The 22,117-nt window shown below is 48.6% G+C and overlaps 1 protein-coding gene across 5 annotated transcripts in view; it reads right to left on the bottom strand.

Annotated features, from left to right (window-relative positions):
* The window catches only part of MYH7B (myosin heavy chain 7B), a 46,639-nt gene that overhangs the window by 24,433 nt on the left and 89 nt on the right, over window positions 1–22,117 (bottom strand). For 2 of the 5 annotated variants that reach the window (XM_054674666.2, XM_016937750.4), the window contains exons 1-3: window positions 2,626–2,709; window positions 485–533; window positions 65–227 (exon numbers count right to left, since the gene is read on the bottom strand). In XM_054674666.2, the coding sequence (XP_054530641.1) occupies window positions 65–227; window positions 485–533; window positions 2,626–2,630 (217 nt within the window). In that variant the 5' untranslated portion in view covers window positions 2,631–2,709. Of the gene's footprint in view, window positions 1–64; window positions 228–484; window positions 534–2,625; window positions 2,726–19,909; window positions 20,025–22,117 lie in introns of those variants that run through there. The other 3 variants (XM_016937749.3, XM_024352219.3, XM_063803326.1) reach the window with 3 other exon arrangements.

Raw genomic sequence — 22,117 nt, 5'->3', positions numbered from 1 at the left:
TCCTGGTCTGAGTCCATAAGGGTATCTCTGTGGCTGTGACCCCTCCCCCTCTGTCTCCACTTACCGTCCCATGGGATAGTGTGCACCTTCGTCATCTCCTGGTAGCCCTGGCGGAGGTAGCGGGCAGACTCCCCAAGTTCACTCACATCCATCATGGCAGTGGCACTGGGGTGAAGGAGGAGGAGCTGGAAACCCTGGAGGTTCAAGGCGGCCCAAGGCAGCAGGCACTGGAAGATGGCAGTGACAAGGGAGCTGAACTAGGGCATGATCCCCCAACCCACAAGACCAGATACTAGGCGACTCCCTCTGGCTCCCAATGCAGCCTCCTTGGGTGAGTGCCCAGCATACATGCACACCCTCAAACACCAGGGCTTCCTCCACTCCAGATTCAGAAGACTCGCGGCCACCCATGGGCACCCTCACCCACCCACCCACCCACCCTCCTGCCCTCCCTTCGGCTCCAACCCCAGCCCTGATCACCTACCTCGGCACCACGGTGAGGGCAGGAAGCTCTGCTACCCCTTTTATTGCCACTGTCAAGGTCAGAGGAGGAGAGCTATGTCAGCAATCTCCACGTGTCACAGCCCCCCCAGCCTGGCCACAGGACACAAAAGGCAAATTCCCTTTTATCTCCACCAGCACGGCCCCTGGGCTATTTTTACCTCCCATTGTCAGGGGATCACAAAGGCGGAGAGAGACACTCCACTGAGAGACAGGGAGGCTGGGTGCAGAGACTGACGGGGACAGGGACAAGGCAGTAAGAGGTTCAGGAGACTGAAGAGCTCACGGGGAGAAACCGAGTCACACAGAGTCTGACACACCCAGAAAAATACCCCACCTCCAGATACAGAGAGCAAGGACACTCAAGAGGGGAAACCACAGAATGCCTACTGAGATTGGACCAGCTAGTCCAACCCTCTTGATACATCCAGGGAAACTGAGGCCCAGAGAAAGGAAAGCATTGGCCAAGTCTCACAGATGAGCAATGGCCAAGAACAGATCAAAAAGAGAAGGAGAGAGAAGGAGAAGAACAGATCAAAAAGAGAAGGAGAGAGAGGGAGAGAGAGAGGGGGAGGGGTAGGGGGAGAGGGACATCCTTCTCAGACATCTGCAAAGCGCAAATACCTGTGTCCCCTCGGCTCTACTCAGGGTATAGGGCATCGCCTGCCTCCCAGAGGCTCTCTGGTGCCTCCACTCTGTACCCTACCTCAGAGGCCCACTCTGCCACTTCTATCACCATAGGCGAGATTTGCCTGTTTTGAATGTATATGGTTGAAAATGTAGCTTTGCACTTATTTCTCTATATTTTATCTGGCACACCTGTGCATTTGGAATTGGGAGCGCATCGATGCCCTCTTTTCCCCTTCCTCCCTCCCCATCCTCTTTCTGGGGACCCCCTGGGGAAATCATACATGAAGAAAACCAGCCCTGGAACTTACAGAATCAAGGAATTGTTTGGCTGAAATGGAAGCAAATCAAGGAAATGTAACCCAGTTAGGAGCCCCTTCAGATCCCCACATTGAAGATTTACAGGAAGCCACCTTCCCGTGGCCCACTCTCGACAGAGGTTCAGGACGCTGGCAGTCCATCTGCCTGATACAGTCTTTGGAATGTGTCAGGGCACCTCCAGGCTCTCCTGTCCATCACCCCATTCAGGGCTCCGTGACGCCACAGGATTTTAGAATAGAGAATGAAAGGATCTGAGAACCTCAGACGCCAGACACATGGAACAATGGAGTTCCAGATCCAGGGTTCCAGCCAGAGGCCAGACCAGGCTCACACGGGAAGTCCTCCGACCGATGCGCTCCCATTCCAAATGCACAGGTGTGCTAGACGAAATATAGAGAAATAATTTCCCAGCTACATTTTCAACCATCTACATTCAAAACAGGCAAAACTCGCCTATGGTGACAGAAGTGGCAGAGTGGTCCTCTGAGGGAGGGTAATGGCTGGAGGCACCAGAGAGCCTCTGGGAGGCAGGAAATGCTCTATACGCCGAGTAGAGCCATGGGACACAGGTGCGTGCACTTTGCAAAACAAATCAAGCTGTACATCTAAGATGTATGCACTTTACTGTGTGCATATTACATGAACACATTTAAAATTACAGTGCCGGCCAAGTGCAGTGGCTCACGCCTGTAATCCCAGCACTTTGGGAGGCCGAGGAGGGCGGATCACGAGGTCAGGAGATCGAGACCATCCTGGCTAACACAGTGAAACCCCGTCTCTAGTAAAAATACAAAAAAATTAGAGGTGGTGGCGGGCACCTGTAGTCCCAGCTACTCTGGAGGCTGAGGCAGGAGAATGGCGTGAACCCGGGAGGCAGAGCTTGCAGTGAGTGGAGATGGCACCACTGCACTCCAGCCTGGGCGACAGTGCGAGACTCCGTCTCAAAAAAAATTACAGTGCCAAACTTGGCAATATTTATCAAAATTACAGCCACCCAGACCCTATTAGGAATTAGTCCTACAGTGTGTCTCCATTAGGAAATGACGCGGGTCCCCTCTCGGTAGACATTTCGATTGTTTTCAGTCTTTTGCCATTACAGTCAAGGCTGCAGTGAATGAGCTTATAAAGTTTGATGAATTTTCTCAAAGTAAACATACCCTGGGTCAGGCACAGTACCTCATGTCTGTAATTCCAGCACTTTGGGAGGCCCAGGGGGACACATCACTTAAGCTCAGGAGTTCAAGACCAGCCTGGGCAACACATCAAAACCCCATCTCTACAACAAACAAACAAACAAACAAAAATTAGCCAGGCATGGTGGCGTGCACCTGTAGTCTCAGCTACTCAGGAGGCTGAGGTGGGAGGACCGCTTGAACCCAGGAGGCAGAGGTTACAGTGCGCCGAGATCACACCATTGCACTCCAGCTGGGCAACAGACCCAGTCTCAAAAGCAACAACAAAACAAAACCGTACCCTGTACAAAAACAGAAATTATGAAAAATTATCCCCTTCGGGCCATCCCTCACCTAGGGTAATAGAATACTGACTTCTTTTTTATTTTTATTTTTTTTATACCGACTCTTGCTTGATCCACAATATAATACTGACTTCTAACCTCAGAGATTAGTGTTGTCTATTTTCAGAATTTGTTTGAATGGAATCCTACATTATGTATTCCTTTCTTCTTTCTCTCCGCATTGTCTCTGTGAGAACCTCACTGTTTCAATTCTCTTTGTAGAGCTTAGATTGTACCTTGCCTACCTCCTGCCACTAGAAAAGACCTGCACAAGGGCAGGAGCTTGGTCTGTGTCCCCGGCACCTTGCCAAGTGCCTGCACATCATAGAAAGTCAATAAATACCTAGTAAGTGAATGAACCAAACCTGATAGATAATAGGATTTTAATCTCCTATGGCATCAGAGGCTGGAGAGCTGGGCTGGAGCAATTTATAGAAAGCCCAGAAAGTGGGAAAAATTCTTTTCATTGTTCAAGGATGCTCAGAAGGTAGGGTTTCTTGTCAGGGACCAACAGAATTAGCCTGGAGAATCAGAACCTCTAGCAAGTCTAACTTACACCTATCATGTGGGTCTGAGTCCTAGAGTTACCTACTCAGTGTATGAACCTGGGGCTGAGAAGCCAAGCCTCAAAATGGGTCTAGATCTTCCTCGTAGGTTCCCTTCCACCACCCAGGGTGCATCTTCCTGCTGAGATAAGCTCACAAACAAACATGACAACGCAAAGAGGAAACCCAATGCTCTGAGTGATTTGCAACAAATACTATAACCTGCAAGGACTTAAGATACTGACTTTCAATACCTGAAGAGCTTGTAATCCCAGGACTTTCGGAGGCTGAGGCAGGTGGATCATTTGAGCTCATGAGTTTGAGACCAGCCTGGCCAACATGATGAAACCCCGTTTCTACTTTAAAAAAAAAAAAAAAAAAAGGCTGGGCATGGTGGCTCATGCCTGTCATCCCAACACTTTGGGAAGCCAAGGCGGGTGGATTACCTGAGTTCAGGAGTTTGAGACCAGCCTGGTCAACATGGTGAAACCCTGTCTCTACTAAAAATACAAAAAAATTAGCCAGGCATGGTGGCAGGCGCCTGTAATCCCAGCTACTCGGGAGTCTGAGGCAGGAGAATCACTTGAACCCAGGAGGCGGAGGTTGCAGTGAGCCGAGATCGCACCACTGCACTCCAGCCTGGGCAACAGAACAAGACTCCGTCTCAAAAAAAAAAAAAAAAAAAAAATTAGCCAGGCATGGTGGCGTGTGCCTGTAATCCCACCTACTTGGGGAGGCTGAAGCAGGAGGATCACTTGAACCTGAGAGCTGGAAGTGGCAGTGAGCTGAAATCGTGCCACTGCACTCCAGCCTGGGCAACAGAGCAAGACTCCCTCTCAAAAAACAAAAAATCAAAAAAACTTGAAGAGCTGTCCTGGAGCAGAGGGAGCTGATGTGACTTGTGTAGCCTCAAAAGTAGATCCATGGGCAGCGACAGGAAGCAGGATGTGGATGCATGCAAAAGGGGACTTTTCACCATCTCAGCCCATCAGCAGCGGGAGAGGCTGCCTTGGAGGAAAGTGAGCCTGCCAGCACCAAGGAAGACTCAGGCAGAGGTCGACCAGGGCTGAGGCCTCTGAACTGGATGACCTTTGAAGTTCGTTCCGATTTCAGGAGAGTGAGACTCCAGGATTTTAGATCCCAGCCCAAAATGTATCTGCCCTCAATGTAACCCAATGCCTGGAATTTCTTCTTTGGGTAAAGACATCGAAGGACTCTGTGAATAATGCTTCTACAGCTGGAAAGGACACATGGAACAAAAGACACTCATTGTCTAGGAAAGGAAAGATACTCAAGGAAGACATCAACACGGAGGAGTCTGAAGGATAAAAGCTAGTTTGAAGGCTGGGCGCAGTGGCTTATGCCCATAATCCCTGCACTTTTGGAGGCCAAGGTGGGAGAATCACTTGAGGCCAGGAGTTTGAGACCAGCTGGGCCACTGGGGCATAAAGGGGAGCGGGGCAAGACTGAGCAGTTGGGACTGGAGTGTGAAGGGCTTCAAAGACCAGATTCAGATCTGGAACTTTATCCTGCAGGAGTTGGGGCACCATCAAAGGCATTTTTATTTATTTATTTTTTGCATCAAAGAGCTCTGAGCAAGAGAATTTGACAGTGTGTTCAGATTTATGTGTTTGTAAGCTCCCTGTGACATCTCTACAAAAAAATATTTTTAAAATTAACCAGGCATGATGGCTCACACCTATGATAATCCCAGTAACTTGGAAGGCTTGAGGCAGGAGGATCACTTGAGCCAAGGAGTTCAAGACCAGCCGAGGCTGATATAGCAAGACCCTGTCTCGACAAAAAATTTAAAAATTGGCTGGGCATGATGGTACACGCCTACAATCTCAGCTACTCAGGGGGCTGAGAGGCGAGAGGATTGCTTGATCCCAGGAGTTCAAGACTGCAGTGAGCTGAGATCATGCCACTGAACTCCAGCGTGTGCAACAGGAACAAGACCCTGACTCAAAACAAACAAGTGTGACACCCAGACTGCCAGGAAGAGGGGTATGGCAACAAGGTTCCTTCCCTCATAGAGCTGACACTCCCCTGGAGAAGCAAAAAATAAACAAGCAAACACATTTTTAAGGTAACTAAAGATTGTGGCAAGTGGTAAGCATGAAACAAGAAGTATGGCCTGGAGGGTAATGGGGTACGTGTACTTCGTTCTGGTGGGTGAGGGAGGGCCTCTCTGAAGAGGCGATACTGAAGGTGAGACCAGAGAGTGCCAAGAAGCCAGTCAGGCGGGAAGCCCTTGGAACAGTATTCCAAGCAGAAGGAACAGCAAATACAAGAGCCATGAGGCAGAAAACAGCTTGGGATGTTTAAGGTGCCGTCCTAGTGGTCAACAAGGGGAGAGTTTTCCAAGGTGAGGGTGGACAGGCAGATCATTCAGAGCCTTGAAGGACTTGGAAGGGACCCAGGGTTGTATTGCAAGTGCAAAGGGAGCCTGTGAGAGCAGAAATGTGAGTGAGCTGAAGTTTCATAGTGACCACTCGAACGGCTTGGAAGGGGCAGGGGAGGCAGCGGGGCGAGCTGCTGCTGTCACCCGGGTGAGAGCAGATGGGTCTGGCGTGGAGGTGGCAAGAGGGGACAGGAAATGGACAGCATGACCTAGAACTCCAAGGCAGGGTAGGGGGTGAAGATGGGCCCAAGCAGCCCCACCAGCTGCAGCTGGGCCACCAGGGGCATAAAGGGGAGTGGGGCAGGACTGGGTAGTGGGCTGGACTGTGAAGGGCTTCAAAGGCCAGATTCAGATCTGGAGCTTTATCCTGCAGGAGTTGGGGTGCCATCAAAGGCATTTTTATTTATTTATTTTTTGCATCAAAGAGCTCTGAGCAACGGAATTTGACAGTGCGGTCAGATTTATGTGTTCCTAAGCTCCCTGTGGCAGCTGGTGTGGAGGATGCACTGAAGGGGTGAGGCCGGTGGCAGGAAGAAGGACTCAGGAGGAGGCTGCCATAATGGTCCCAGTGCAAGGTGGTGAGGCCCAGAAAGGGGCCCACGACCCTGGCACACTGGGGGTGGTTGGGCCCCTGCTTGTCCCAGGTTTGTACCCCTCCTGGGGCCCTGGGCAGCTGCAGAGGGCCCAAGTGGGCCCCAGCTCTGAGGCTTGAAGCAAAAAATAGGACGAGGGCAGCCAAAAGGCATCAGGGCTGTTTATCCGGAGGAGAGATGCCTCAGCATGGATTTATGGCTGAAAGGTTACTGGGGGGAGGGGGTGGGGAACCAGCTGTCCCCCATCCTCACAAAGGACAAAGAAAGGAGGGGACTGCGACCTCAGCCACAGCAAGAGGAGGGAGTTAGACACATAAAAGGAAATCTCCTGACATCATTGGAGGATGAAGGGGCCCTTCAGCCATCATGCCAACCAGCTCTCTCATTGGACAGCTGGGGAAACTGAGCCGCAAAGAGAGAAGCAGGTCCTTGCTTGATGTCATACAGTGAATTCAAGCCATGACCAGGCCTGACAGCACAACCTCTCACTTCGGAAGACCTCGAGGCCTCCCCGAGCACACACAAGGGTACCTCAGACTGGCTGCCCCCAAGAGTGATTAACATGAACAGCTGTTCTGGAGGGATGGACAGAAAGACCTGAGCTGGGCTGAGGTGCTCCAGACCCCAGCACCCACTCTGGTCCAGGTCTCTGACATGCCGCATCCTTGAGTTCAACCTGTGGCTCAGGCCCTGCGTCTGCCCTCCCACCCCCAGCCAGTCTGAGTATTGTCGATATTTGATGGGAGTCCATCGTATCTCTCAAGGGTCTTGTTCTTTCGATGTTGTCCTGTCCCACTCTCTGCCTTCCAAGACTCTGTATTTCTGTCTTGGCCTCTGACTCTTTATCTCTAGAGCCGAGCTGAGCTGAGCTGGGCTGGGCCAACCTCCCACCCCCAGGAGTGGGCCTCACTGCTTAGAGTGCCCCTCTGTAGACAATGCTCAGGCCCAGTGCCCAGGCTGGGACAAGTGACAGCAGCTGTGGATCTATCTATAGCTCCCTTGTCCTTCAATTGTTTCCAACTTCAAACAATGGTTGCGCCCTGGATTAAAGTCACCCCCCACCCACCCTGCTGAAATAGATCCCGGGAGGCAGGGGATGAGTCTCACCAGGGCCACCTGATGATCTCTCGTGTCCACCTCTGTTTGGGCCCCTATGTTCCCATCTGTAACTCTGGGCTCTAAGGCCTTCCAGCTCAGAGGCGGTGTGACTACAGGACTAGTGGACATGGGACCAGGGTGTGTCTGAACAGCAGACCTATACAAGGGCACATGGGTATGAGACAAGTGGGTTTCCCTCCTCCTGCCTTGGCTGGCAGACACTCATGGGCACTGGGATGACAGTTCCATGAGGACAGAGGCCTGGTCTCCCTTACACTGCAGTAGCCCAGCCTCAGCCTGGTACGTGGTAAGTGTTCACCATACATGGCTTACCTTGGCCCTTAGGAAGAGGGAGGGCATGACGTGAGTCTCAACATGTCTCAAGCTTGGGAGGCAGCACAGAGCAGTGAGGAAGGAGCATCTCATCTAAAGTGAGGCTGCCTGGGTTTTAGTCCTGGCTCTGCCAGTTATCAGGCACGAAGTCTTGGAGAATGACTAAACCTCTTAATGGTGGAGATTCACAAACAGGACCTACCTCCTAGTGCTGTGATGAGCATTATATGAGTTAAACCATCTAAAGTGCTTAGAATAGTACCTGACACTAGTGGAGACTCAATACGTCATTGCTTTTATTTCCAAGATAGATCATTAGGTTACAAAAAAAAAAAAGTTGTGGCCGGGTACGGTGGCTCACACCTGTAATCCCAGCACTTTGGGAGGCCGAGGCAGGCAGATCCCCTGAGGTCAGGAGTTTAAGACCAGCCTGGTCAACGTGGTGAAACCCTGTCTCTACTAAAAATACAAAAAACTAGCTGGGCATGGTGGCAGGTGCCTGTAATCCAGCTACTCGGGAGGCTGACGCAGGAGGATTGCTTGAGCCCAGGAGACGGAGGTTGCAGTGAGCCGGGATCATGCCACTGCACTCCAGCCTGGGCGACAGAGCTAGACTCCATCTCAAAAAAAAAAAAAAAAAAAAAAAAAAGGAGCAGAAGAATGTATGGGCTATGCCATCTCCTGCGTAAAAATTGGGAGAGAGAGACATTTGTGCATCTGTGTGCTTATCTATGGATGGACTGCCTTTGGAAGTCACCCAAGAAAGCTGGTAACAGTGTTTGGTAGCTGGGGGCCAGGGAAGGAAGGCAGAGTGATTTTTTTTTTTCCCTTGTAAACCCTTTGAACTTTAAATCGTGTATGTATAACCTATTTTTAAAGTGTTTGCTAAATGAATAAGGGTCACTTCCAGCATGATCCTTGAAAAATACAAACCCCTACTCTGTGCCAGTGGTGAGGGGCCTGGGTGAGGGCTGGTCCTCAGAGAGTGGGGCCACTGCCTTCAGCCTGAGGTCAAGCAGCCTAGGTCTGAGTCCCAGGGGTACCCTCTTTCCTCCAGTCCAGTGGTGGACAAGATGTGTCTATGCAAAACCATCCCAGAGCAAATGGTGAGCCAGGAGGCAGGCTTCCCAGCTTCCAGGCCAAGCAGCAGGAGGGGGCAGTAGGAACAGGCTCCTGTCCTCTTCCCTGGCCTCAACCTCTGACTCTTCATCCCAAGCTATTCTTAGAGCCTAGATAATGCCAGCAGTTGCTGCTGCTCATATCGGCTTCCAGAACCACTCAACCCCAAGAAGCCCAGTCCCGCCCCCAGCCCCTTGTGTGCTGGCCTCCCTGCCAGGTAAGGGCATTAAGGGTGTCCTGCGGGCTCCATCCTCTACGCTACGTGCGCTGTGCATACTTAGGTAGGCCGCCGCAGTGTAATGGCCCCTCTAACACTCCCCTTGCTGCACAGCTGGAAGAGACAGGAAGGGCTAAAGGATACACTGGGGTAGAAGATGTACCCCCAGGGGTCACCATCCAGATAATGTGGCCCAACCGCAGGCTCCAAACTATGCTAAGAATAGAAATGAAAGGGGCAGGGGCCATGGACAAGGCTTAGCCGAGTGTAAGGGAGAAGGGGTGTACAGACCAGGAGCAGGGAGGGGCCTGGGAGGCCAGCCTGGAGGATGGAAGAAGCCAACAAGAGGAGGTCAGACTTTCCAACTCACTATGTGACCTTGAATAGGTCCCTCTTCCTCACGGAGCTTCAATTTCCATCATAAAACAGGCATAACCTTATTCCACTGGGTTGTGGTGTGGAATCAATGAAATAACACATGCAGAGAGCCTAGCCTGTGCCTGACCCATCATAAGCACTATGTAAATATCTGGTGATATTATCATTAGCTCCTTAAGAGCAGGCAATGTTTCTCCTTCAGCTTTGCATCTGCAGGGACTCGTTCAGGCCTGCCACATGTCAGGACTGCCTTTTCAAATCCTTGCTCTGCCATTTACAAGCTGAGTGACCCTGGGCAAGTTACGTAACTTCTCTGAGCCCTGGGTTCCTTCTCTGCAAAATAAATACACAAAGAAGACCTACCTTGTAATGTGGTTGAGAGAAACAAATGAAACAAAGTGCTCAGCCCATGGGAAGATGTCAATTAATTTGAGGATGCAGCTGTGGCTCTGTGGATGTTGGGGTACTATGGCGGGAAGCCTTGGGTCTGCCACTCTGTAGGTGGAATTTGAGACAGTGCCCAATGCAGCCAACATTCTGGAAGAGAGGTCTTAGTGGGGCCCACACGTGAAATCCCAGGATCTTGTAAAACCACCCCACAAATCCTGGACCAAAGCTGAGGCCCTGCCTGGGGTCTCAGAATGGGCTTGCCCCAGGCTTGGTCAGTTTCCCATGTAGTTCAGTGCCTCAAACAAACACTCTCCCGTGCCCTCCAGGTTGGAATTGGCATCAGGTTTGTTCTGAAGGTTCAGGAGTCTTAGGCTGCTGCGGGACACACAGGCACAGACGGTTAAGCACAGTTGACACAGGGGCCTCCCCAGGAAGGGTCCTTACCTAACCTGGTGGAGTGGGGAGCAGGAGAATGTCTGTTCTCCATGAAAGACCAAGCAGCAGTGGAGGGCGGGGGGTGCTGTAGCTCTGCTCTACCCTTGTGATCGTGGTCAATCAGCTTGAGGGGTGAGGGGCAGAGGGAGGCCCAAAAGGCTAAGCTGGGAAACCTACCCAGAGGGTCTGAGGGTACCACCGCTCTATATTGAGTGTCCTGAGGGTGACCCTGCTTGCTACCACAGCTGGGGGCACACTGCCTACCTCCCTGTGACTTTGCTAACTCAAGGACAAGAGACCTCCTTGAGCAGAGCCTTCAGATTTTTTTTCCATCGCTGAAAATTTTATAGTACAAATATCTCTATCATTCTATCTAATGCTTTGGGCCTTAAATTTCCTATTTTTTTTTTTTTTTAGATGGAGTCTCGTTCCATTTCCCAGCCTGGAGTACAGTGGCGTGATCTCGGCTCACTACAACCTCCGCCTGCTGGGTTCAAGCGATTCTCCTGCCTCAGCCTCCCCAGTAGCTGGGACTACAGGTGCGCGCCACCATGCCCAGCTAATTTTCATATTTTTAGTAGAGACGGGGTTTCACTATGTTGGCTAGGCTGGTCTCGAACTCCTGACCTCGTGATCCACCCGCCTCGGCCTCCTAAAGTGCTGGGATTACAGGTGTGAGCCACCGTGCTCAGCCTCCCTTTTAAAAAAAAAATTTTTTTAAAGACAAGGTATCACTGTTACCCATGTTTGAGTACAGTGGCATAATCATAGCTCACTGCAGCCTTGAACTCCTGGCTCAAGCAGTCCCCCTGCCTCAGCCTCCCAAGTAGCTGGGACTATAGGCGTGCCTCACCATGCCTAGCCAAATTTCATTTCTTAATTAAAATTTCTATTGAGATAATTGTATATTCGCATGCGATTATAAGCAATAGTACAGTAACTCTGTACTATTGACACTGATATAATGTACCGATCTTATTCAGATTTTCCCAGTTTTACATGTACTAGTTGTGAGCGTGTGTGTGTGCACGCACATCTGCATGTATTAAGTTCTATACGACTTCATCACCCGTGTCAATTCACAGATCTTCCACCACCACCAAGACACTGAACAGTTCTAACAATAAAAAGGTGTTGCCCTTATATAACCACACTAACTTCCCTCCCATCTTTAACCCCTGGCAACCACCAGTCTGTCCTCTGTTTCTAAAACTGTCATTCCAAAATGTTACATAAATGAAATCATATAGGATGTACTCTTTTGAGACTGGCTTTTTTCACTCCACATAAGTCCCTGGAGATTCTTCCAAGGTGTTGCTCATTTCATGTTTGTGTCTTTATTGCTGAGTGGTACTCATGGTATGTATGGATGCGCCACAGTTTGATGAACCGTTCACCTGTGGAAGGATATCTGGACAGCTATCAGTATGTGGTGCCACCTTATCACCGGGCCCTGGTGGCTGAGGCCACCCACCCTCCAACCCATCTGGGAGTCAGTGGGATGCAGCCTCCAAATTCTTGTTCCAGCTTTCCAGGGCCAGAAGCCAAGAATTCTCCCCACCCCCCGACCCTCTTTCCCAGCCTAGGCATCAGGATTCAGTCCCTCCCAAATATGCCAACACCCAGTTCTCAGGGACAGCAAGAAGACAGTCTTATGGGCCTTATTTAAACATGTTGGCTATAGACCTATATGTTGACCCTGGCCTGGAGACCCAGCCTGACCTGGCCCTGCCAACTGACCAGCCCATCTACAGTAGCCCCACCCTCTCACTCATATCACTCCAGATACAGTGGCCTTCTGAGAGTTTACAACTAAACCAGCTCCTTTCTGTCTCAGGGACTCTGCATCTGCCATTTACTCTTTCCCCAAACTGGGGCATGGCTGCTTCCTTCTTCTCGAGCCTCCACTCAAATGTCACCTCCTCAAAGGGGCTTCCTTTGACTACATTAGCTAAACTAGGTCCTTTCTATAAAGGTTCTCTCTTCACCCTCTGTATCACATGTCCCCATTTCTGAGTGTATTACACTTATGGGTAAGTCTGCTTATTATCATCTGTCTACCCCACAAGACAGGTCTTTCTTGAGACCCAGGAGCAGACAGATCCCATTCTGGGTCCCCAGCAGCCAGCATGCCCAGAAGAGGCACCCATGTGCTTGCTGATGGGCCATGTCCCCTGGCGTGAGGCTTCTGCTTTTGAGAACCATCTTTCCCAGCGGCCTCTCGCTCTGCTCCCTGCTGCACCCTCATGCCAGGCCCAGTGAATATTCTGACTCCTGTTTCTCACCCAAGCCTGGGCAAGCCTCTCTTTTCTTTGCTCTAGTGGATTTGGCTGAGCCAGATTAACCACACAGCATGATGCCTAAGAGTTCTGGAGTCCAACTGCCTATGTGCAAACCCTCAGAGTTGCTCTGTCTCTTTGATCTTCTGATTCCTCATCTATAAAACAGGAATGAGCCAGGTGCGGTGGCTCATGCCTGTAATCCCAGTACTTTGGGAGGCCAAGGCAAGAGGGTCACTTGAGGCCAGGAGTTTGAGACTAGCCTAGACAACACGGTGAGACTCATCCCTATTTAAAAAATAAAATAAAATGGGAATACTAATAGTACCTGTCCCATAGGAATTGAATGAGATAATATATATTTTTAAAAAGAAAAGGCGTAAGTGCCTGGCACATAAGAGTTCAACATATAATCATTACTATTCATTTTCTTATTATCATTAAGACCATCTCCAAACTCAGTAGATTAAACAAGGAAAGTTCATGTCACACCAATATAAAGATCATGAAAAAGTCCCAGAAAAAGGGTCATTCCTAAGGGTCACTTAGGCCACTGTGACCTCTCATCCTTAGGCAATTCCCTTGTTTTTTAATTTTACAAAAATTTTTTGTAGAGGTGGGATCTCACTATGTTGCCCAGGCTGGTCTCTATCTCCTGGTCTGAAGTGATCCTCCTGTCTTGGCCTCCCAAAGTACTGGGATTACAGGCGTGAGCCACCGCGCCCAGTCCCAGGAATTCTTTTTTGGCTTCACTCTTTCTCCACTCCCTCCCTTCTTGGAAAATTCAAGGAGATGGAAGAGCAGGATGATAGCCTCTCCCTGGGTAGAGAGAAGCTCCCATCACTAGTTTCAAGGTGACAACCGTCCTCTCCCATATCTAGAGTTGTCAGCCTGCCCCAACATTCTCTAGCTCCACGGTATCCCTACAGAGAGCCACATAGTCTAGGCCCAGAGCCCTGCCATCCTCCAACAACAGGCAGAGTAAAGGGTTATTCTGGGCCCCTTCTGCTTTCATGCATTCATCCATCCAACCATGTAAACACTTACTGAAAAACAAATCTTGCTATTAATCTGGAAAATCACAACAAGACACCATTTCACATCACTAGACTGACAAAAGCTAGAAACCTTGACAATTCTGTCTCGGTGAGGATGCAGAATGAGGGCAATTCTAATACACTGCTGGCAGGAGTGCACATTTGCAAAACCATTTGGGAAAGAAACTTTGTATTACCTTGTAAGTCTGAATATGCTCACAACCTTCAACACACTACACAGGAGGCATCTATTAGTCTTTTTACCATATATAGTAATAAAATACTAGAGAACCCAAGTGACCATTCACAGGAGAATAAACAAAACTCTCATACAATTGCTGCCACTTTGGTATTTTTATGCAATGAAACCTATAGAGCAGTGAAAATGAATGAACTATTTCCCCTTAAAACATGGATAAATCTCCTGATATAACACTGAAAGAGAAAAGCAAGCTGCAAAAGAATCATATAATTTACCACTTAAAAGTGCAAATACCATGAAAAAGTGTCATATATTGCTTAGAAATACACCTAATAAAAGGGTAAAAATGCATAAGACCTACCTCACATCCTATATAAAAATTAACTCAAAATGAATCAAAGACTTAAATTTAAGAGCCAAAACTATAAAACTCTTAGAAAAAGTAAGTGTAAATCTTTGTGACCTTCGAATTAGGCAATGGTTTCGTAGATACGACACTCAAAGCACAAGCAAAGGAAAAAATAAATAAATTGGACTTCGTCAAAATTTTAAAATATGTGCTTCAAAAGATACTATCGAAAAACAGAAAAGACCATCCACAGAATGGGACAAATTATTGGCAAATCACATATAAGGAAAGATCTACTATCCTGAATATATAAAGAATTCCTACAACCCAATAATAAAAGGACAAATAACTTACAAATAAGCAAAACATTTAAATAGACCCTTCTCCAAAGAAGATATACAAACTACCAATAAGCACATGAAAAGATATGCGCATTATTTGTCATTAGGAAAATGCAAATCAAAACCACAATGACCAACTAGGATGGCCACAATCAGACAAGTACAGTGGGACCTCCATATCCATGGGTTCCACATCTGTGGATTCAACCAACTGCAGCTTGAAAATATTTGAAAACAATGTTTCAACTGTACTGAGCATGTACAGACTTTTTTCCTTGTCATTATTCCCTAAACAATACAGTATAACAATTTATATAGCATTTATGACTTCTTTTTTTGAGACGGAGTCTCGCTCTGTCACCCAGGCTGGAGTGCAGTGTCGCAGTCTCAGCTCACTGTAACCTCTGCCTCTGGGGTTCAAGCGATTCTCTGCCTCAGCCTCCCTGAATAGCTGGGACTACAGGCGTGCGCCACCACGCCCAGCTAATTTTTGTATTTTTAGTAGAGATGGGTTTTCGCCATGTTGGCCAGGCTGGTCTCGAACTCCTGACCTCAGGTGATCTGCCAGCCTTGGCCTCCTGAGGTTCTGGGATGACAGGCGTGAGCCACTGCACCCGGCCGAGATGACTTAAAGTACATGGAAAGGACAGTTTGGTGGCTCTCGCTTGTAGTCTCAGCTACTTGGGAAGCTGAGACAGGAGGATCCTTTGAACCGAGGAGTTCAAGGCTGCAGTGAGCTATGATCGCACCACTGCTCTCCAGCCTGACAGAGTGAGACCTTGTCTCAAAATAAATAAAAATAAATTTAAATTTAAAATAAAATAAAACAAAATTAAAGAGTATATGAGAGGATGCATATAGTTTATATGAAACACTACACCATTTTATATAAGGGACTTAAGCATATATGAAACACTACATCATTTTATATAAGGGACTTAAGTATCCTTGGATGTTGGTATCCATGGGAGGTCCAATTCCCCACAGATACAGAGGGATAACTGTATTGGTGAGGATGTAAAAATTGGAGCTCTGATACAATTGCTGCCACTTTGGAAAACAGCAGTTCCTCAAAAAGTTAAACATATACTTACCATATTACCCGGCAATTCCACTCCTAGGTATCTACCCACGAGAACAGAAAACATTCACACAAAAACCTGTACATGAATGTTCACAGCAGCATTATTATAATTATTTTTGAGACAGGGTCTCGCTCTGTCACCCAGGCTGGAGTGCAGTGGCGTGACCATAGGTCCCTGCAGCCTTGACCTACTGGGCTCAAGTGATCCTCCCACTTCAGCCTCCCTAGTAGCGGGGATGACAGGCGCATGCCACCACGCCCGGCTAATTTTTAAATTTTTTTGTAGAGAGCCTTATGTTGCCCAGGCTGGCCTTGAATTCCTCAGCTCAAGTGATCCTCCCACCTCAACCTCGCAAAGTGTTGGGATTACAGGCACGAGCCACCACTCCTGGCCATAGCAGCATTATTCTTAATGGCAAAAAGTGGAAACAACCCAGATGCCTATCAACTGATGAGTGGAGGAACAGAGTGTGATATATCTGTACAATGAAAGACTATTCAGCCATATGAAGGAATAAAGTTCTGATCCATGCTACAACATGGATGAACCTTGCAAACATTATGCTAAGTGAAAGATGCTAGTTACAAAAGGCCACAGATTGTAGGATTCCACCTACAGGAAATATTCAGAAAAGGCAAATCCATAGACAAAGAAAGTAAATTACTGGTTGCCAGGGGCTGGGGAGAAGGAGAATTGCGGAGTAACTACTAATAGGGATGAGGTTTCTTTCTGTGGTGATGAAAATATTCTGGAATGAGACAGTGGTAATGGTTGTACAATCTTGTAAATATACCAAGAACCACTGAATTGTACACTTTAAAGGGGGAATTTTATGGTGCATGAATTATATCTCAATAAACATTGCATAGGAATAATAAACACCAAATCAGGAGAGTCTTTACTTCTTGGGTTGGGGGGTCAGTCATGGAGGGAAACAAAAAGGTCTTTATATTAGCAGTGTTTTATTTTGCAAGCTGGATGGTAGGTACACAGGTATTTGTTCTGTTAATTTTTATACCTTTCTCAGTGGTTTCATAATAAATAAAATGTAAAAGTATTGACTGGGCATCAACCTGGATTAGGCACTGGGCTACATGGGTGGTACAATGTTGAGTCAAAACAGATCCATCCTGCCAAAAAGTAAGTGGATACATAAGTATATAACAAGTGGAGAAGAGGGTCTATAAGTAAGTTATCTCCCCTTTCTAACCTTCTGTGTCCTCACGGATGAAATGAGAGCCGGACTGGGAACCTGTTAGTAGAAGGTCTCTGAGGATCCCTGGAGCCTTGAAGTGTGTCTTCCCTTTTTCAGCCCACACACCTCAAACACGACCAGGGCACAGACCCTAGAGTTGGCCCTCGTGCCATCAACCACCACAAGAGGGCCTAAGGCAAAGCCCAACTTCAATTAGTCTGTTTCTTCTCAGTAAAATAGGCAGAGTAACTTCTCCCTCCCAGGATGACTGTGGGGGTGTAAATGAGATAACACATATAAAGTGTCAGGGACAGGCCTAGCATACAGTAAATCCTCAACACCTGGGACAGTCCTCACTTTGATTCCACAGGCATTTCCTGAGCAGCAATGCTGGCCCAGGCCTGTGCTAGGGGCTGGAAGACAGAGGAATTCCACTCTGAATGGCCAAAGCAGTGGCCCCCAGCCAGGTGGGGAGATGGCCTCATAAACAACAGTATGAGGCAGGGTGATATCACTGCTAAAAAGAGACAGTAGCCATGTGCACAGATGCAGACCATGTGTGATGCAGACCCTGGGGCTGACAGAGATGTTCCAATCAAAAGGCACAGTCCAGTGGCTGGGCGCGGTGGCTCCCGCCTGTAATCCCAGCACTTTGGGAGGCCGAGGCGGGTGGATCACAAGGTCAGGAGATCGAGACCATCCTGGCTAACACGGTGAAACCCCATCTCTACTAAAAATAGAAAAAATTAGGTGGGCGTGGTGGCAGGCGCCTGTAGTCCCAGCTACTCGGGAGGCTGAGGTAGGAGGATGGCGTGAACACGGGAGGCGGAGCTTGCAGTGAGCCGAGATGGCGCCACTGCATTCTAGCCTGGGCTACAAAGCAAGACTCCGTCTCAAAAAAACAAAAACAAAAACAAAAAAACCCACAGTCCAGACTTGGAGAGAGGCCCTCGCAGGGAGAAAGGCAAGACACAAAATTAAGGGATTGGCCTCCATTCACAGTGAAGTACATCCCTGCATACCTTTTTTCACCTAATTCAGACCCAAATGTTCCCACAAACCCCAAGAACAGAGGATGAAATTGATTCAACAGTTAGCTTTGGGAAGTCTGAGCCCATGGCATGTCCCAAGGTACATATGTGGGAACACCATGGCTGACACTGCTGCTGTGATCTTTGGCAAGTCAGGATACCTCTTCAAGCCTTCCTTTCCCCGGCTGTAAAATGGAGGCTATAAAGATACTGATGTGATAGGGAGGTAAGGGAAAGTGAGATAACGACTGTAAAGTCATTAGCCAAGTACCTGGCACTTAGCGACCAGATCAATAAAGGGTAGTTATTGTTAGGAAAAAACAGATTTCACTTTGAAAGTGAGGAAAGCCAGGCGCAGTGGCTCACACCTGTAATCCCAGCACTTTGGGAGGCTGAGGCAGGCAGATCACGAGGTCAGGAGTTCGAGACCAGCCTGGACAGCAAGGTGAAACCCTGTCTCTACTAAAAATACAAAAAATTAGCTGGGCATGGTGGCGTGTGCCTGTAATCCCAGCTACTCGGGAGGCTGAGGCAGGAGAATTGCTTGAACCCAGGAGGCAGAGGTTGCAGTGAGCCAAGATCGTGCCACTGCACTCCAGCCTGGGTGACAGAGAGAGACTCCATCTCAAAAAAAAAAAAAAAAGAAAGAAAAAAAAGAAAATGAGGAAAGTGGGATTCGGAGAGGTGAGATGACTTCTCCACAGTCAGGATTCAAACTCAGGTCTGAGACACCAGAGGCTCAGGGCAAATCATCTCCCTCTGCTCCGGAATCTTCAGCAGGTTCCCTACAGTCCACTACATGGACTCCATCCTTGCCAGGGAGTGAGGATCCAGCAAAGGCCTGGGGCCAAAAAGACCCTGGGCAAGTTCCCCAATCCTATGTTTCTTGATATGAGATCCCCAAGTGAGCCTGAGAAGGTCTGTGAATTCCTCCACGTAGCTGATGCAAAATTTTATACTAATGGATCTCAGACAAGTCTATAGCCTCAAAAGTAACAAACCACAGACTTGACCTGGCTTAGCATGGTTTCTTATTCACCCAATGGAGATACGATTTCTACCTTGAAAGGCTGTGAAGGGATTGAATGAGGTAATTTGTGAGAAGTACTTGAAACATCCTCAGCTTTCATTAAATGTTGGTTTCCTTCTCTTTCTCTCTCCCCAACCTATTTCCATCAGTTAGCAAATATTATTGAGCATCTGCCATGTGGCAGGCACCAGTCAGGTCCTGGGGGTAAAGTGGTGAACACGACAGACATGGCCCATTTTCATGGGGCTCACATTCTAGCAGAGGGAAACAGCAAACAAATAAAAGCAACAATTTCAGATATGAATAACTACTATGAAGAAAATACAAGGCCGGGCACGGTGGCTCACGCCTGTAATCCCAGCACTTTGAGAGGCAGAGGCGGGCGGATCACAAGGTCAGGAGTTCGAGACCAGCCTGATCAACATGGTGAAACCCTGTCTCTACTAAAAATACAAAAATTAGCCGGGCATGGTGGCACGTGCCTGTAATCCCAGCTACTCAGGAGACTGAGGCAGGAGAATTGTTTGAACCCAGGAGACAGAGGTTGCAGTGAGCCCAGAGCGCACCACTGCACTCTAGCCTGGGCAACAGAGTGAGACTCCATCTCAAAAAAAAGAAAAGAAAAGGATAACATGATAGACTTATAGGGCGGGGCAGCCTCCAGGGATGAAACATCTGAATGACCAAAGGAGCCAGTCATGCCAGGATTTTGGAGGAAAGCACCCAAGCAGAGAGTGCAGAAAGGGCAAACACTCCCTGGAAAGATTCTTAGTCAAGAGTCCTTCACTCCCAGTCCTACCACAAACTGGGTCACCTTGAACAAGTCACGTAACTTCTGAGGCTCAGCTGCCACATCTACAAAATGGGAATAAAGACATCTTACCTGCCACATTGTGAGAGGTTTCAACCAAAGGGCTGTTAAGGTCTGGGATCCTCCCCAAATCTCACCATAGACACCTGATACTCATCACTTGGCACCCGTCTTGGAAGAGGGGAACCTGCACAGAGAACCCTGGGTCATGCTTTTGATTTTTAATTTCATGCTGCACTAGAAATAGCTTCTTTTGTTCCTGGTTGACCCAGGAGCCTCTTCCTGCCACCTGGGGCCTATTCTAGTTAACAGCTGCTTATCCCCTCAGGTACAAAAGCCAACAAGGAAAGGACATCAGGAAACATTGTTCTGGGAATAACCAGACACCTATCTGCCACCATCTCCCCCTATCCCGCGACCACACACGGGAGACTGGAGGACTCAGCCTGTCCTGTAGTCAGATAATGTACATGGTTTATTTAAAGAGTCAAAAGGGGCCGGGCGCAGTGGCTAATGCCTGTAATCCTAGCACTCTGGGAGGCTGGGGCGGGTGGATCACCTGAGCTCAAGAGTTTCAGACCAGCCTGGCCAACATGGTGAAACCCTGTCTCTACCAAAAATACAAAAATTAGCCGGGTGTGGTGGTGGATGCCTGTAATCCCAGCTACTTGGGAGGCTGAGGCAGGAGAACTGCTTGAACCTGGGAAGTGGAGGTTGCAGTGAGCTGAGATCGTGCCACTGCACTCCAGCCTGGGCAACAAGAACGAAAACTCCGTCTCAAAAAAAAAAAAAAAAAAAAAAAAAGAGTCAAAAGAATCTTGGTCCCTGGGTTGGGCCACTGATTTACGATCACTAGGAGTTCTCACTCCTAAATTTCTTTGATCTGTTCGCTTCGCTCCATCTCCACAGCTGCTGCACTGGCTACGGCCTCATGATCTCACATCTTAACTCTCTCTGCTCTTTCTCTGGCCCATCTCCCCACTTCCAAACCATTTGTCACGCTGTAACCAGTGCCTAACACACAAAACTAACCATGTCCTTCCCCTGCTTAAAGCCCTTAGCTCCTGTTGCTCAGTGGAACTGGCGTCTGAGGCTACCTCTCCAAGCCTAAGCGCCTAAGTCCTGTTGCAACCCTCAGGCCCTTCCTCATTATCCACACCAAACTCCTCAGTGTCTGTAAAACAAGCCAAGCAACCCTCAGAATTATATGCCTTCGCTGCTCGTTTGTTTTGTTTTTAGGACAGGGTCTCACGCTGTCACCCAGGCAGGAGTTCAGCAGCGTGATCTCAGCTCACAGCAGTCTCCGTCTCCGGGGCTCAAGAATTCTCACGCCGCAGCCTCCCGAGTAGCTGGGATTACAGGCACGGGCCAACACATCCGGCTAATTCTTGTATTTCTAGTAGAGACGGGGTTTCGCCATGTTGCCCAGCCTGGTGTCCAACTCCTGAGCTCAAGTAATCCACCTGCCTCGGCCTCTCAAAGTGCTGGGATTACAGGTCTGAGCCACTGCACCCAGCCAGCCTTTGCTGCTTTTGTTCCTGCAATTTGGAACACTGTCCCCATCCCAGCCTCTCACCTCTACCTCTACCTCCTTCACTACCTATACCTTCCTATCCATCCTTCAAGACCCCAAAAACCATCCCTGATTCCTTCAGAAAGGCAGTTTATTGCCTATCTTATCAGACTGAAAGCAGTGGCTGTGTCTTACTTATGGTTAATTCCCTAGAAGCTGGACTGATACATTCCATTTAACTAAAATTCGTATCAGGTGCTTCGGACTGCAGACAAGCCTATCACAACCCAGAAGGAAGAAACAGGGAAGGCACCTGGGGGCTGCCAAGCGATGAGGTGGGGGGTAGGAATCATGAATCAGCATATTTTTAAAAACTGCCCCAGATCCTGATGTAAACGGTACAAGAGAGTCTGAGAAACACAGGGCTCCCCTCAAACAGTCCTGACTTCAGCATTCCTGGAAAAATGAAAATCCTTTCCTTTTGCCTCTAATGCTTTCCCTGCTGCTATCCCAGGTTAAAAAAAAAATAGATAAAATCAGGGGGATTTTTCTGGGACTTGACTGGGCTGGGAAACAAGCCTGGGTTCTAATACAGGCTCAGCCCCTGACGTACTATGGGCCCCTGCCCCTCCCTGGGGCCTCCATTACCACGGCCACCCCCACCCTTATCAATTGTGTGCCCGTGAGGTAGTGACTGTCCCGCTCTGAGCATTAGTTTCCCCATCTTCCACTAGTCGTCGTCAGCTCTGACGCTCTATGAGCTATGC

Source organism: Pan troglodytes, chromosome 21 (genome assembly GCF_028858775.2).
Source record: "Pan troglodytes isolate AG18354 chromosome 21, NHGRI_mPanTro3-v2.0_pri, whole genome shotgun sequence".
NCBI lineage: Eukaryota > Metazoa > Chordata > Mammalia > Primates > Hominidae > Pan > Pan troglodytes.
The sequence above is the reverse complement of the archived record's forward strand: the minus strand, read 5'-3'. Positions and strand labels throughout refer to the sequence as shown.